Source organism: Canis lupus, chromosome 7 (genome assembly GCF_048164855.1).
Source record: "Canis lupus baileyi chromosome 7, mCanLup2.hap1, whole genome shotgun sequence".
NCBI classification, from domain to species: Eukaryota; Metazoa; Chordata; class Mammalia; order Carnivora; family Canidae; genus Canis; species Canis lupus.
In genome coordinates, this window is record NC_132844.1 from 4,950,544 (window position 1) to 4,966,013 (window position 15,470).

Consider the following 15,470-nt stretch of genomic DNA (forward strand, 5'->3'; position numbering starts at 1 on the left):
AAATGACATGAGAGAGAGTAAAAGCACAGTAAGAAATACCAAGGAACAACAAACTCCAGGAAGCAGAAGTGAGTGTTCAGATGCTCATTAACAGCCCTTTGGGCCCCAAAGCATGACATGCAGACAGTCCACCCATTGGGAGGTGCACCTACTCGCTTTAAGAAGTCTTAATGATAAATATGCCGTATCAGACAGTTAGTTATACCAAACCGAACAAGGCAAAAACAAAACAAATATCAACCTAGGATATATAAAAAGCAGAAGTGTTAACAACAACAAACAGTAAAAGATAACATGAATATTCATATGGGACTTGAGGGGAAAAGGCCAAAACAAGAGCCCTTAGGCCACTCTGCATAATGGGGGAATTTGCCTATCTCAGGGCCACTGTGGGGGAAAATATTTTTAGAAGCTCAAGTTGGTGATATCAGGGCATCTTTCCTAAAAGCTGATTCAAAGCATATGGTGGCAGTAACCCTTTGACTCTGTTGTAATTCATGTACTTCTGCATCCACATTTTCAATACCTCCAAATAAATGGTATTTATAAAACTGAACTCCTAACAAGATTAGTATCTTGATTAGTATCTTGATTAGCATCTTGTGTTCAGTAGACTTAAGAAATCAGGGAAACTGTATATATAAAAATGGCAAACTAAAAATGTTTCTACCACTTAAGATGCTAATTTTCAGCTAAACGGAAAAGTTGTAGATCTAGAACAACCCATGGCATGCATGTCTGATGGATTCACATTACCCAGGCACCTTTTATCCATACAAGTATCCTCCTACCAATAATTTCTTCAATGGGCACGTTTACAAGAAAACTTTCTTCAGTTTTTAGTTTTCTATGTAAGGTTTCTGGTAATAGACCTATAATTTTTAATTTTTCTTCTTTATTAAACTTTTAACAGTGAAATCTAGAATCTAAAATTATTATTTTAGAATCCAAAATTATTATTAGTCTTTTAAGAAAACAATCTGTTTACTCCTTCTCAGAGGGAATGTATTTTTTAGAGTTTTTATTTAGGGGCAGCCCTGCTGGCTCAGCGGTTTAGTGCCACCTTCAGCCCGGGGCCTGATCCTGGAGTCCAGGGATCAAGTCCCACGTCGGGCTCCCTGCATGGAGCCTGCTTCTCCCTCTGCCTGTGTCTCTGCCTCTTTCTTTGTGTGTCTCTCATGAATAAATAAATATTTTTTAAAAGTTTTTATTTATTTGACAGAAAGAGCAAACAAAGCAGGAGGAGCAGCAGAGGGAGAGGGAGAAGCAGACTCCCCACCAAGGGGCTCGATCCCAGGACTGTGGGATCATGACCTGAGCAGAAGGCAGACACTTAACCGACTGAGCCACCCAGGAGCCCCAGAGCAAATGTATTAATAGAGACTTACAAATGATTTTTGTGATCTAAGCAAAAAGAAGAGACTGACACTGACTCATTAAAAAACTAAATTAAAACCCTTTCTTTCACTTCCATCCCATCATACACACTGCACTTTATTTTTAAAGACAGACATTTCATTTCCAGGCCATCATGTCTCTAGCCAAATACCTACACCCAAAACTGTTACATCAAATGCCTATTACTCTCCATCTCAGATCCTAACCTTAAGCTTCATTTCCTTTGGTCTCCCTATAAGCTCTAAATCAAAACTGACATTCAATTCTGCAAGACTGTATGGTACAAGACGCAGGGACACAAAGACAACCCAACTCCTTCCTTCTCACATGGGCTCAGGCTATTAGAGATGTTGATGGGTAATTTCTGTATCTTTTAAAACATTATCTGCCTATTTCTTGAGAAAGACTGCCAGTACCAATCTTGTTCAAGTTGTAATTTCCCTATTTTTCTCCCTTCCATAACTCTCTCTTCTGCTGATGTTTTCATTACTTAAACTCCTTGCCTATGATGCTATTTGCTTTTTAAGGTATGCTAATACTTCCTTGTTTTGCATGTTTCTCCCCACAGAACCTAATGAATGCCATGGTAAAGGCAAATGTGGCAGTTACTAAAAATTTCCTGTATTATATTCATGGCTTTGACTTTACAGTGAATAAAATTCTCCAAGGAATATAAATGGTCACTTGCAAATGAAGAATTAATTAGCATATGATAGATACATGGGAAGAGGTCAGTACAATGATTCATTCCCTCCCAAAAGGTCAGATCAAAGGTTATACGAACATAATTTCATGTTTATACTTTTTCATCCAAAAAATTCAAAGCCATTTTCTAAGATTAAGCGTATTAATCTTCATAATGTGTATCAATGTTAACTGTTACCTTTTACTAATTACTTAAGGGCTGATTCCAAGTAAAAGAAAGAGGGCAGGACACCAAAGAAAGCATACCCTGCAAGAGTGCTTAAGGAGCCACACTAGGTCACACCACTTCTCTGGCATACTCCCACCTCTATCCGCAACCCTCTCCCTTTTATAAAGGAATTACTATTGATCTTAGAGGGACTGCAGAATTACCTAAATGGTATCACCACCTTTTGCAAAAGAAAAATGGAGGCCTAGGTTATGAAGTGACCTGCTTAGATAATGTGGCTAAGCCTGGCCCAGAGCCAGCTCACTGCTCAGAGGTGATGCTCATTCCTCAGACCACTGCTTCCTTCCTCTCCCAAGGGTGGCACAGCCTCTGCAGACTAACCTAATCTGCATCGAATGATTTTTCCCCCCTTACTAACAGCTTGCTCTCAATCACACAGTCCATTTTCTATTATAAATCAATAGCTAGTAGGTTTACAGGGCCTACATAAAACACCTGGGATTAAATTTACAGTAGGGTCTCTCATCTTGAAAGTTCAAACTTATTTTTTTCACTATGGGGCATGCTATGCTAACCTAATAGCAATTCCAACAATACTTCTTAAAGTAAGTGGATGGGTGGATATATGGAATTACACTGCTAATTTATCCATGTTCTGAAGTCTGATTTGCTAATTTTCTGTCCATTTTGTTTTATTTTCTCTGCATTTCTTTCTTCACAAATTAATATTTCTCACTAAATAGAAGTTTTGATACAAGTGAATACTCTTCTTTGAAACTGTTTACAATGAAAGGGTTTTAGATTACTGATGAATAATAATTCATCTCTCATTCTCAAAGATTTTGATTTTTATATTTTTAAGCTCCTTTGTAGCCCCAAGGTCTGCTGACACTTTTTTTTTTTTTAAGATTTTATTTATTTATTCATGAGAGACACAGAGAGAGAGGCAGAGACACAGGCAGAGGGAGAAGCAGGTTCCATGCAGGGAGCCTGACATGGGACTCGATCCCAGGATCCCACCCTGGGCCAAAGGCAGGCGCTAAACCGTTGAGCCAGGAATCCCCCTGACACAAGTTTTCAAAAAAAATTTTATGTTATTGATTTTTCATCTTTCTTAATCTATAAATTGGAGTCATCTAACTTTATTATTTTTTTTAAAGATTTTATCTATTTATTCTTGAGAGACACAGAAAGAGAGGCAGAGACATAGGCAGAGGGAGGAGATGCAGGCTCCATGTGGGGAGCCTGACGTGAGACTCAATCCTGGGAATCTGGGATCATGCTCTGAGCCAAAGCCAGACACCCAACCACTGAGCCACCCAGGTGTCCCATCCTCTAACTTTATAACATAATATATTCTTCATAGCACCAAAGCTAACTTTGGAAACTTAAACAGACTTAAGGCTTTCAATCTCAACAAGCTCAAAAGATTACAAAATCTATCTTGCTTTAAAAAAATAAAAATGATTATAAAATCTCTAATTACATATGGCAATCATGTAGATATTTTATTGCATTTTGCCTACTATTATTATTTATCTAAACAAAAGCAAAATAGAAAAAAAAGAAATGATACTAATCTAATCATGGTGAAAAGAGTATCTCTGACTCAATACAGTTAAGACAAAAATGGGAATTATTGATAAGCAGTGAATATTTAAAAATAATTTATTTTAAATTAAAAATACACACACACACACACACACACACACACCATGCTTACCTCAAAAGGCACAATTGTAGCATGTCATTAAGCTTTTCAATGAAAATAAAATCAGTGTTAGGATTTATATTTGTATTGTGGTAGAGGCAGGGCTAGGTCTAGGCTGGAGAAAGAGGGTAAAATGAATCTAGCCACTGAATCTTCTCATTCCTTTCAGATTCCAGTTTTTAGGTTCAGAGTTTTGAGATTCGCTTTGGCTAGCCTAAGACTTGTGGCTAGGTGCTCTAAATTCAGTCAGGTAAAGGAGGGGCATCTGGGTGGCTCAATTGGTTAAGTATCCGACTCCTGGTTTCAGCTCAGGTCATGATCTCATGGGTCATGGGATCGAGCCTTGTGTTGGGCTCCATGGGGTGTGTGCTTGGGACTTTCTCTCCTCCTCCCTCTGCCCTTCTCCCTCAGCCCCCCCTCAAATAAATAAAAGATTGAAAGAAAGAAAAGAAAAGGAGATATTGCATGAAGTAGGGTCAAAGAAAATCAGGTTCTAAGATCAGAGGAGTGTAGCATCAGATGCTCTGGGGTCCTGGAAAAGCAGGGTTTCAGAGGCAGAAGTGGGCAGGGGAATGACAGATTTGAGGATCAGCATAGATCTGCTGTGCCACTGCTAGTTTGCAAGCTCTCCAAACAAACTTTTGACCCAACACCAATTTTAAGTTTAAGCTCTACAAAAGTCACACTAAAGTACTAACCCTGTATTCAAAAATATGCTAAGAAATGACTTACTTATAGCTTCGGAAGTAAATTTTCCCATTCAGTGCAGTGAAGTGCAGAACATACTCTAAACCAGCCAGACGGATATTTGATACTGTGGGGCCTCTGAAGAAATCTGAAAACAAATTTAAGAGTGTTAAAACAACAACAACAACAAAACTTTAACATGCTTGTAAATCCAGTTACAGAAAGCCACACTGTAAAATGCTCCACATTGTATCAATATTCACCTAAGAAGATAAAAAGGTGGCATAAAAACTGATCCCTGAAGAATATCAGTCCCATCTCTCTACCATTTAAGCTCATGACTTTACTGGTTAGTTCGTTGAACCATGGAATTTTTGACTTCTGAAGTTCTCACCCTAAGCCAATGCTTAGCATAGGAGTACACTGTATTTATATTAACTTTTTAAAAAATATAAGTCAAAGCATAAAATTTTTATCTATGAGTCAGGTAGGTTAAGATGGCAAATTAAAAAAAAAAAAGATTTTATTTATTTATTCATGAGACACACACAGAGAGAGGCAGAGACACACAGGCAGAGGGAGAAGAACCAGGCTCCACATGCAGGGAGCCTGATGTGGGGCTCGATCCGGGGTCTCCAGGATCACACCTTTGAGCCAAAGGCAGATGCTCAACCACTGGGCCACCCAGGCGTCCCAAGATGGCAAATTTCTATGAGGCACCTGGGTGGCTTAGTCAGTTAAGCATCTGACTCCTGATTTTAGCTCAGGTCATGATCTCAGGGTTATAAGATCCACCCAGGCCTCCATTGCTTAAGATTAAGATTCTCTCTCTTCCTTTCCCTCTGCCTCTTGCCCCCCCCCACCTCTATATTCTCTCTCTCTCTCTCTCGTAAAAAAAAAAAAAAAAAAGATGGCAAGTTTCTATTTTTTTTTTTTTTTTTTTTGCAAGTTTCTATTAAAACAGCTGTTCAGGGGCATCTGGGTGGCTTAGTTACTTAAGCATCTGACCCTTGGGTTTCAGCTCAGGTCATGATCTCAGGATTGTGAGAGTGAGCCCCAAGTAGGTCTCCACACTCAACAGAGTCTGCTTGTCTCTCTCTCCCTTTGCTCTTCCTCCTGCATGTGTAATCTCTCTCAAATAAATAAAATCTTAAAACACACACACAAAACCCAGCTATTCAAACTTTGACTATTAAATCAAATTTGCCTTTGTTTTCTAGTAGAGGCCAGCATGGGAGAAAATTCTAACAAGAAATCTCAATTATATGATCAAAGATAATAAACTAAATTGTTAAAACCAGAAAAGAACCACAGAGATCCATGAGTAGGCTGTATTCCCACAGTGTGGTCATCCTACCACTGATAGCACATGAGATGATCTTAAGTGATACACAAACAGATATAATTTACTATGTATTAATCATTTTATCAGATACCATTTTCCATTCATGGTAGAGACATGAAGTTTCCCTGTAAAAAAAGGAGTCAGGGTAAAGAAACCTCTCCAGTGAACAACACTATGAACACTACATGGGCTTGGCTAGTGTTATGAAGGTAGCATAGGAATGAAAGAAGTCTGAAAAACAGCAATCAAGTTTGGTCCTCTCAGTATACAGCTATGTAGACTGAACCCCAAGGAGGCTAAATGGAAGTACACAAATAACATTTAGCTAAGAAACAGTTACACATAAAAATTTACTCAACTTGGGGATCCCTGGGTGGCTCAGCGGTTTGGCGCCTGCCTTCGGCCCAGGGCGTGATCCTGGAGACCCGGGATCAAGTCCCACATCAGGATCCTTGCATGGAGCCTGCTTCTCCCTCTGCCTGTGTCTCTGCCTCTCTCTGTCTCTCATGAATGAATAAATTAAAAAAAAAAAATCTTTAAAAAAAAAAGATTGTATGTAAAAAAAAAAATATTTACTCAACTTAATTACTTAGGAAGAATTACAAGGCAAGTGATGTGGTAAAGAGATTGTCCCAATTTGTAGCCACCCAACCATTTTTTGTCTCTCTTCTGATTAGCTCAGAAGGGAATCATCTTGTGCATGGACATGCACATCCTTTGTTGTTTGCATTTTCTTTTTTGTGGTTAATTGAAAGAAAATCACTAACGTGCATAAAATAGACACAAGTGTATATATGCACATATATACACCACCCTTCCCTACTCTCCCAAACAAAAATCTCAGGGAAATTTTTATAAACAAAGTATGTACTTTTTCAAGGTATTCTCTCTCTCTCTCTCTCTCTATTTTAAAGATTTTCTTTATTTGACAGAGAGAGAGAGAGAGAGAGAGAGAGAACACGCACAAGAGTACAAGCAGGAGGAGTGGCAGGAAGAGGGAGGAGAAGCAGACTCTCTGTCCAGCAGGGAGCCCAAGGTGGGACTCAATCCCAGGACCCTGGGATCATACCCTGAGCTGAAGGCAGTTACTTAACACTGAACCCACTGAGCCTCACAGGCGCCCCTCAAGGTATTTTGACCTAAATTTGCAACATAATTAATGAAAAAGTTTCCAATGATTTTGTCAAAATCTGACTCTCCCTCATGGGCCAAGTTAATAAAGCCTGCTCACTGTGTTGGTAGCACTAATAAAGTCAGTCTTTCTGGGGAACAAGATATGTACATTTCCGTTTACCTTGAAACAGCTTTTGTAATGCAAATGCTACAGGCATATGTGTTTTTTTCCATAAGCGTTTAAAAATGCAAAGGAAGGGGTGCCTGGGTGCCATAGTTGGTTGAATGTCAAACTCTTGGTATCAGCTCTGTGCAGTCTGATTAAGACACTCTCCTTCTTTCCCTGCACCCCACCTCTGAAAGAAGTAAACAAACAAATGAAAAGAACACAAAGGGAAAAAAAGAATGAAAAGAAGGCAAAAAGGTTTAAGAACATCGACTCTTCTTTCACACCATACACAAAAACTAACTCAAAATGGGTCATAATTAAATGTAAAATCTAAAACTCTTAAGACTTCAAGAAGAAAATCTTGGAAAAAAAATCTTTGTGATCTTGGGATAAGCAATGGATTCTTAAACGTAATATAGGAAGAACATACCATTACAGAAAAAAAAATAGAAAAAAGACTTCACAAAAATTAAAAACATCTGCTCTTTGAAGACATCATTAAAAAAAAAGGCAAGCCACAGACTGAGCGGAAACATTCAAAAATTACATGTCAGACAAAGAGACAAAGGATCTCTCTCTCACACACTCATATCCCTACTTTATTACACACACACCCCTCTTAGTGCCCAAGAAGATAAGTAACCTCCAAAAATAAATAAATAAGGCAAAGATTTGAATAGACACTTCACCAAAGATATACGAATGGCCAATAGGCACATGAAAAGATATTTAACATAATTAGTCATCAGAAAATTCAAATTACAACTTCAATAATAGCACTACTTTACTTTGTAGATTTGACTCTAGAAACACACTACTATCAGCATAATGTAGTACTGGCAAGCACATGGAACAGCTGGAGCTCTCATATACTATTCCTGAGAATGTAAAATGGTACAACCATATTAGAGAATAGTTTCTTTAACTGTTAAACAAACACTATTCAAATGACCCAAGTATTCCATTCCTAGCTAGGGATTTACCCAAAAGAAATCAAAGCATTATGCCCTCACAAAAGTTTGTACACAAATGGTCACAGCAGCTCAATTGATTAAAAAAAAATTTAAGATTTAATTTATTTATTCATGAGAGACACATAAAGAGAGAGGCAGAGACACAGGCGGAGGGAGAAGCAGGCTCTGTGTGGGAGCCTGATGTGAGACTTGATCCTAAGACCCCGGGACCATGACCTGAGCAGAACAGAAGGCAGATGCTCAAGCACTGAGCCACCCAGGTGTTCCCTGACTAAAATTTTAATCTAATCAAAAGCTGCAATCAATCTAAATGTCCACTGACAGATGAAGAAATAAACAAATTGAGGAACAGCTCTAAGTAGAATACTGCTCAGCAATAAAAAGAAATGAACTAATGATACAGCAAATCTCAAAACTGAGTGAAAGAAACCAGACCAAAACAACTACATACTGTATGATCCTATTTACCTAAAGCTCTACAAAATGCAAATAATCCATAATGACAGAAAGCAGATTAATGTTTGCTTAGAATACAGAAACAGGATAGATTGCAAAAGGCACAGGCTAATTTTTGGGTGTAATTGGTTCTGTATCTTGACTTCCATGGTGTTTTCACAGGTGTATACATGTCAAAATGCATCAAATTTTAAAACTTCAAATACGCAGACTTCCTTGTATGTAAATTATGCCTCAAAAGTTGTTTATAATTTAAGATGAAAAAATGTAAAGTAATCCTTAAAAATAAACAATGAACCTGTGTACTGATCATGATTATACAGAAAAGAACTATTTCAAGTGACTTCAAAACACACTGATTTTGGGACACCTACGTGGCTCAGTCGGTTTAGCGTCCGACTCTTGATTTCTACTCAAGTCATGGTCTCAGGGTCCTGGGATTGGAACTCCTCGTAGAGATGCACCCTCAGCGTGGAGTCAGCTTGAGATTCTCCCCCTCCCTCTTCCCATCCTTATGCTTTCTAAATAAATAAATAAATAAATCTACCTTTAAAAAAACAAAAACCACAGTGATTTGACCATATATTCCTTTTTCTTCTTTTTTTTTTTAAGGGAGAGAGAGCAAGAGCAGAGCAGGGGGAGGGACACAGAGAAAATCCAAAGCATGTTCCACACTCAGTATAGAGCCTGACACAGAGCAGCCCTGGTGGCGCAGCAGTTTGGTGCCACCTGTAGCCTGGGGTGTGATCCTGGAGACCCGGGATCGAGTCCTGCATCAGGCTCCCTGCATGGAGCCTGCTTCTCCCTCTCCCTCTGCCTGTGTCTCTGCCCCTCTCTCTCTGAGTCTATGAATAAATAAATTAAAAAAAAAAAAAAAAAAAAAAGGAACCTGACACAGGGCTCAATCTCATGACCCCAAGACCATGACCTAAGCAGATACTGAAATCAAGAGTTGAGTGTTTAACTGAGTGAGCCATCCAAGTATCTCTGACCATATATTCTTAACAGGATATATTTTCTGGGGACACCTGGGTGGTTCAGTGGTTGAGTGTTTGCCTTCCACTCAGGTTGTGACCCTGGGGTCCTGGATGGAGTCCCTCATCGGGCTCCCCACAGGGAGCCTGCTTCTCCCTCTGCCTACCTCTCTGTGTCTTTCATGAATGAATGAATGAATGAATGAATGAATAAATAAATAAATAAATCTTTAAAAATGAATAAAATCCTTAAAAAAGAATATATTTTCTACAAAAAATCGAAAAACCACAAAACTTTCAACTGCACTCAATATTCATATTATTCTTAATAATATGAATTTTATTGAGACTATGTATGGTTAGTACAATATAAAATAAATACATTACTACATTGGATCACTGAGAACCTGGATTTTTGTCATGGATGAAAGAAGGTACATACGTGAAGTCAATGAAGTTAAGATCTTATTGTCCTAAATTTGAGTTAGAAATTTCAATATGAACTGAGGAATATGTTTTATCTTAACAAACAGAACAGATTTGATAGTTCTGTTCATTAAAAAAGTGTACAAACAAGACCAGTCATGAAACAATCCCTAGCACACAGACTGTGATTTCTAAAATAATTTCTCAATTTAAAAAAGTTCAGGGCTCCTTGGAGAAACAGGTGATTCCAGAAATGGAGCAATGAAAGTATAGGAGGAATCTGAAAAAATCAAAGGGACAATGAATTAAAAGGTATCGAAACTCAGAATATTGCTGAAAAGACTGATCCTAAAATGGGCAGGAATGATGGTTGAGATTAAAAAAAGAGATATTAATAAGTACAGATAAAGATAACCTGGTTAAATAGAAGATAAATTGGTAATGGTTGGAAGGAAAGCCCCAGCTTGGACCTTTTCTCAATGGATCAATTGCAAGTAAAAATAAGATCTCAGGTGTGGCTGTGTGTCCATGAGTAAATAAACTGAGAAAGGGCACAGAAGTTTCATTAGGACATTGATGGGAAAGACCAAGAGATCTGAAGTTAGAGAATAAATACATCAGATCCTGATTCTCTACTTTAGACAAATAAGTTAACTGATCCCAATTTCTTCATCTACAAGGGAATATTACCATAATAAACTGATTTTTGCTCCCTCTACCCTCCAATCCCTGCCAAATTCATAGCTAAAGTCCTAACTCCTAATGAAACTGCCTCTAAGGAAGAAAGTAAGGTTAAATGAGGCATGTCAGAAGGTTGGGTTCTGGTCCCATAGGATAGTGTCCTAAGAAGAGAACCTATAAAGCTGACACTCTCCCTCCTTTCTCTCCCTTCCGTCCTCCCACGTAGACATGAAGGAAAAGCCAGGTGAGTACACAGCAAGAAGCCAGTAAGAGTCCTCATCAGAAATTCTGATCTTGGACTTCTGCCACCAGAACTCTGAGAAAAAAAAAAGCCATCCAGTATATGGTATTTTTTATAGCAGCCCAAGTAGACTAATATGATTACCTTTGTAAAGTCGCAGATTACCTGACCTAATCTATGGCAGTCATTTTCATCAATATATTTTTTTCGAGTAAGAATTAGGAAATGAGAAAGGTTAAAAAAATTAATATCACCACTGATATAGAGAAAGGCAATTAGAAAAAAACAACCCAGTTAGGTAGTTAAATTTTAAGGTAGACTTTAAAGGAACATTTAATAAAACTAACCTATTACTTGATATACTGTCATCTTTGTATATAAGAAATAGTATTATCAAAGTAACCAGGGACGCCTGGGTGGCTCAGTGGTTGAACATCTGCCTTTGGCTCAGGTCGTGATCCTGGAGTCCTGGGATCAAGTCGCTCATCAGGCTCCTTGCAGGGAGCCTGCTTCTCCCTCTGCCTATGTCTCTGCCTCTCTCTTTCTTTGACTCTCATGAATAAATAAATAAAATCTTAAAAAAAAAAGTAACCATAAAAATTAGGACGCAATCTAAAAACAGATATTTTACTGATTTCCTATAAAGAAAAGCAAGACCACTAAGATTCACTACAAATCTATAGAGTATATTTAAGAAAGCATAACAAAAACAAAATTCAGAATGAACATGGGTACCAGGCATAAAAACACTGAAGTTATTAATAAGTTAACTTTTCTTTCTGACCAATTGCAAAAAAAAAAAACAAAAACAAAAAAACCCCAAAACTTCCTCAAAGCAAGCCCTTGATAATAAAATTCTCTTTACCTACTGTTCTACTTTATTTCATATGAATACAAAACATACACCAAGGACTCTGCAGCTGGTCTTACTTCCTATTTATGTTAAAAACTAACTTCCCTTGGGACTTGACAATCTCACTTCATTCCTCTACCTTTCTTCTTTCCCCAGATTCCTTTTCAGTTTTCACTCCCTTCCCTTCACCATTGCATTATATGAGTTATTCCTGCCATCTAGTGGAAACACGAAATAAGTTTTTATAAAAACCACTTAAAAGCAAATGAAAGCCTTCTCTCTCTTAATAAGTATGTATTGACAGTTAACAATTCTACAGAAGAAGTAGGGGGAAGAAAGGCAGAAAATCTGCACCAATGGAGTACAAGAAAAAGGAAATCTTGACTAAAAATCACCCTTGATATTTTCGGATGTGTAATATTCAAAGAAGGAAATATTGGTCACTGCCTTTCATGCATTTTTTTTAATTCATGAAAAATTCAAGTAAATCTATAGCAAAGGCTGCAATGAGTCAATTGTTCAGCATAGGCAAGACAGTGGAGGCAGAGAAGCTCACTCAGGCTTCGGTTTTCATTTTGGCTCACCTACTTAACAGCTCTTAACCTCTCTAAGCTTCCAATTTCCCACCTGTAAAATGGAGTATCACTAAACTCAAGAGCTTTAGTAAGGTTTTAACAGGTTACAACACTACTCAGGTTTTTTTTTTCTTCTTAAAAAATAATTTTTTAATTACTTTTTAAAGTAATCTGTACACCCAATGCAGGGCTTGAACTCATGACCCCAAGATCAAGAGTCTGATACTCTACCAACTGAGCCAGCCAAGTGCCCCCCAAATAGCCATTATTAGCGAGAGAAATCAGAAGTTTTGAAAATTGCAATCCCAACAATAAGACCATAAATAATCACAAGGAAAATGAAAGCAATGTGTCTGTCCACAAATGTTTTTCAGTTGGCTCAGGTTTTTTTTTTTTTTTTCTTTTTAAGATTTATTTATTTTAGAGAGAAAGAGAATGTAAGTGGGGGAAAAGGGCAGAGGGAGAGAGAGAATCCTCAAGCTGACTCCCCACTGAGCACAGAGCCCAACACAGGACTCTGGGATCACAACCGGAGATCACCACCTCAATCAGCTGCTTAACTGCCTGAGACACCCAAGGACCCCAGTTGGCTTAGATTCATAAAGAGCATGTCTCTAATTTAATTTATTTATAATAGGTAGTTTTTCCTGCCCATAGGTCCTGTTCCTGTTCTTTAATAAAAACAATGTGCACCAAAAAATAATAATTTATTTGTAACATATACTCCATCAACTTTCCAAAAGTAGTCTAGGGCAAAGTATATATAAAAAGCCAAAAGAAGGGATCCCTGGGTGGCGCAGTGGTTTGGTGACTGTCTTTGGCCCAGGGTGCGATCCTGGAGACCCGGGATCGAATCCCATGTCAGGCTCCCTACATGGAGCCTGCTTCTCCCTCTGCCTGTGTCTCTGCCTCTCTCTCTCTCTCTCTCTCTCTCTCTCTCTCTCTCTGTGACTATCATGAATAAATAAATAAAATCTTTAAAAAAAAAAATGCCTATAAAAAAAAAAGCCAAAAGAAGTGCAACTAAAACACTGCAGCAAAGCTTGTAAGAATGGTGCAAGAAAAACTCAAATGGAATAAATTATTTAAACCTGAAAAAAATGTTAGCATATCAGAAGAGTTTATATCCCTAGGGACAAACTAAATTACCCTCCAGAGTTAGAAAAGAGCTGGCAAATGTGATCACAAAATTTTAAGTAGGATTAATATTAGCAACCTTTAAGAAATTAGAGAACAATAATGGCAGCTTTTCAATAAAGGGGAGAAAAAGTGATCTAAAATAGATAAACTTGGGGATCCCTGGGTGGCGCAGCGGTTTGGCGCCTGCCTTTGGCCCAGGGCGCGATCCTGGAGACCCGGAATCGAATCCCACATCGGGCTCCCGGTGCATGGAGCCTGCTTCTCCCTCGGCCTATGTCTCCGCCTCTCTCTCTCTCTCACTGTGTGACTATCATAAATAAATAAAATTAAAAAAAATAAATAAATAAATAAACTTGGGATCCCTGGGTGGCGCAGCGGTTTGGCACCTACTTTTGGCCCGGGGCGCGATCCTAGAGACCCGGGATCGAATCCCACGTCAGGCTCCCTATATGGAGCCTGCTTCTCCCTCTGCCTATGTCTCTGCCTCTCTCTCTCTCTCTCTCTCTCTCTCTCTGTGTGACTATCATGAATAAATAAATAAAATTTAAAAAAAAAGATAAACTTAATGTCAATCCCAGACAATGACAATAACTATATGCTGGATTTTAAGGTGACTTCTGAACACTTAGGAAAAGATACAGTCAATACATCAATCATTAGGAACAACGGTAACTAAGTAACCTGTAAGACAACCTTACAAGATTATGAGAATAAAGCTTATGAAAATCAAGCTACATATAAAGTACCTAGTACACACCTAGCACTTAGGGATGACAATGATAATGAGATAAAAGAAGCTGGGAAGTCAGGACTTTTGGGTGACTCAGTGGTTGAGCATCTGTCTTCGGCTCGGGGCGAAATCCTGGGGTCCTGGGATTGAGTCCCACCTCGAGCTCCTTGCAGGGAGCTTACTTCTCCCTCTCCCTACGTCTCTGCTTCTCCCTTTGTTCCTCTCATAATAAATAAAAAATAAAATCTTAAAAAAAAAGAAAAAGAGCTGGGAAGTCACTGAAGGTTTCCAGGGAAGAAACTTGATCTGAAACTTGCAAGAATCAAAGAAATTAGGTAAATAAGAATGAAATCAGAAAAAAAAAAAATAGGAATGTACCTAATATATTTTGAATAAGCCACTTTTTTTTTTTAATAAGCCACTTTTTAAATGGAAAAAGGAGGGAGGAAATTAGGAGAGATTAGAAAAGGCAAAACAAAACTAAGTTATAAAGAGTTATAGTGTAAAAAGCCCAGACTAAGAAAAATAAGACTAAGAAAAATTAAAAAATTAATAGAGGCTTTTGAGTTCAAAGCAGATGATATATAATTATCTTAAAATTTAACTTTTCAATTTTCTAAATTTACTTTAATGATGAATAATGATGGGAAATGGGATGAATAATGATGGGAAATGGGTATAAGCATTTCATAAAGCATAAAACACTTTATAAATAGGTTGATACTGAAGTTACTATAACATCAAAAAATAATAATGGTCTATGCAGTAAAGAATCCCTTAACTTCTCCCCTGCTCCTAGTGGGGAATAAAGCAAATAATGAAAACGGGGAAAAAAGAAAGAGATCATAATAAAGAAAAAGCTGTGTATCTACAGTCAAGTGGCAAAGTGCTACCAATGACAGCCCTAGATTGCCTACCTCAGCTACCCTGGGGCTAAGAAGTACTAAAATGCTTACCAATAAGAAGATTTTTCAGCCTTCTATAGTCTTCTGTTACATCAAAATCATCACCAGCAAATATTAACATGGGTTTTGTTCCCTCGGGACATTTACTATTCTAGGAAATGAAAAAAAATATATATAATTATCAACTCTAAATTGTTTATAAGCTGATTTGAAAGTAG

The 15,470-nt window shown here is 37.9% G+C and overlaps 1 protein-coding gene across 3 annotated transcripts in view; it reads right to left on the bottom strand.

The window, feature by feature from the left end:
• Window positions 1-15,470, bottom strand: part of RPF2 (ribosome production factor 2 homolog) — a 40,749-nt gene that overhangs the window by 1,779 nt on the left and 23,500 nt on the right. For all 3 annotated transcript variants that reach the window (XM_072831744.1, XM_072831747.1, XM_072831746.1), the window contains 2 exons: window positions 15,304-15,403; window positions 4,716-4,818 (listed from right to left, as the gene is read on the bottom strand). In XM_072831744.1, the coding sequence (XP_072687845.1) occupies window positions 4,716-4,818; window positions 15,304-15,403 (203 nt within the window). The remainder of the gene's footprint in view (window positions 1-4,715; window positions 4,819-15,303; window positions 15,404-15,470) is intronic.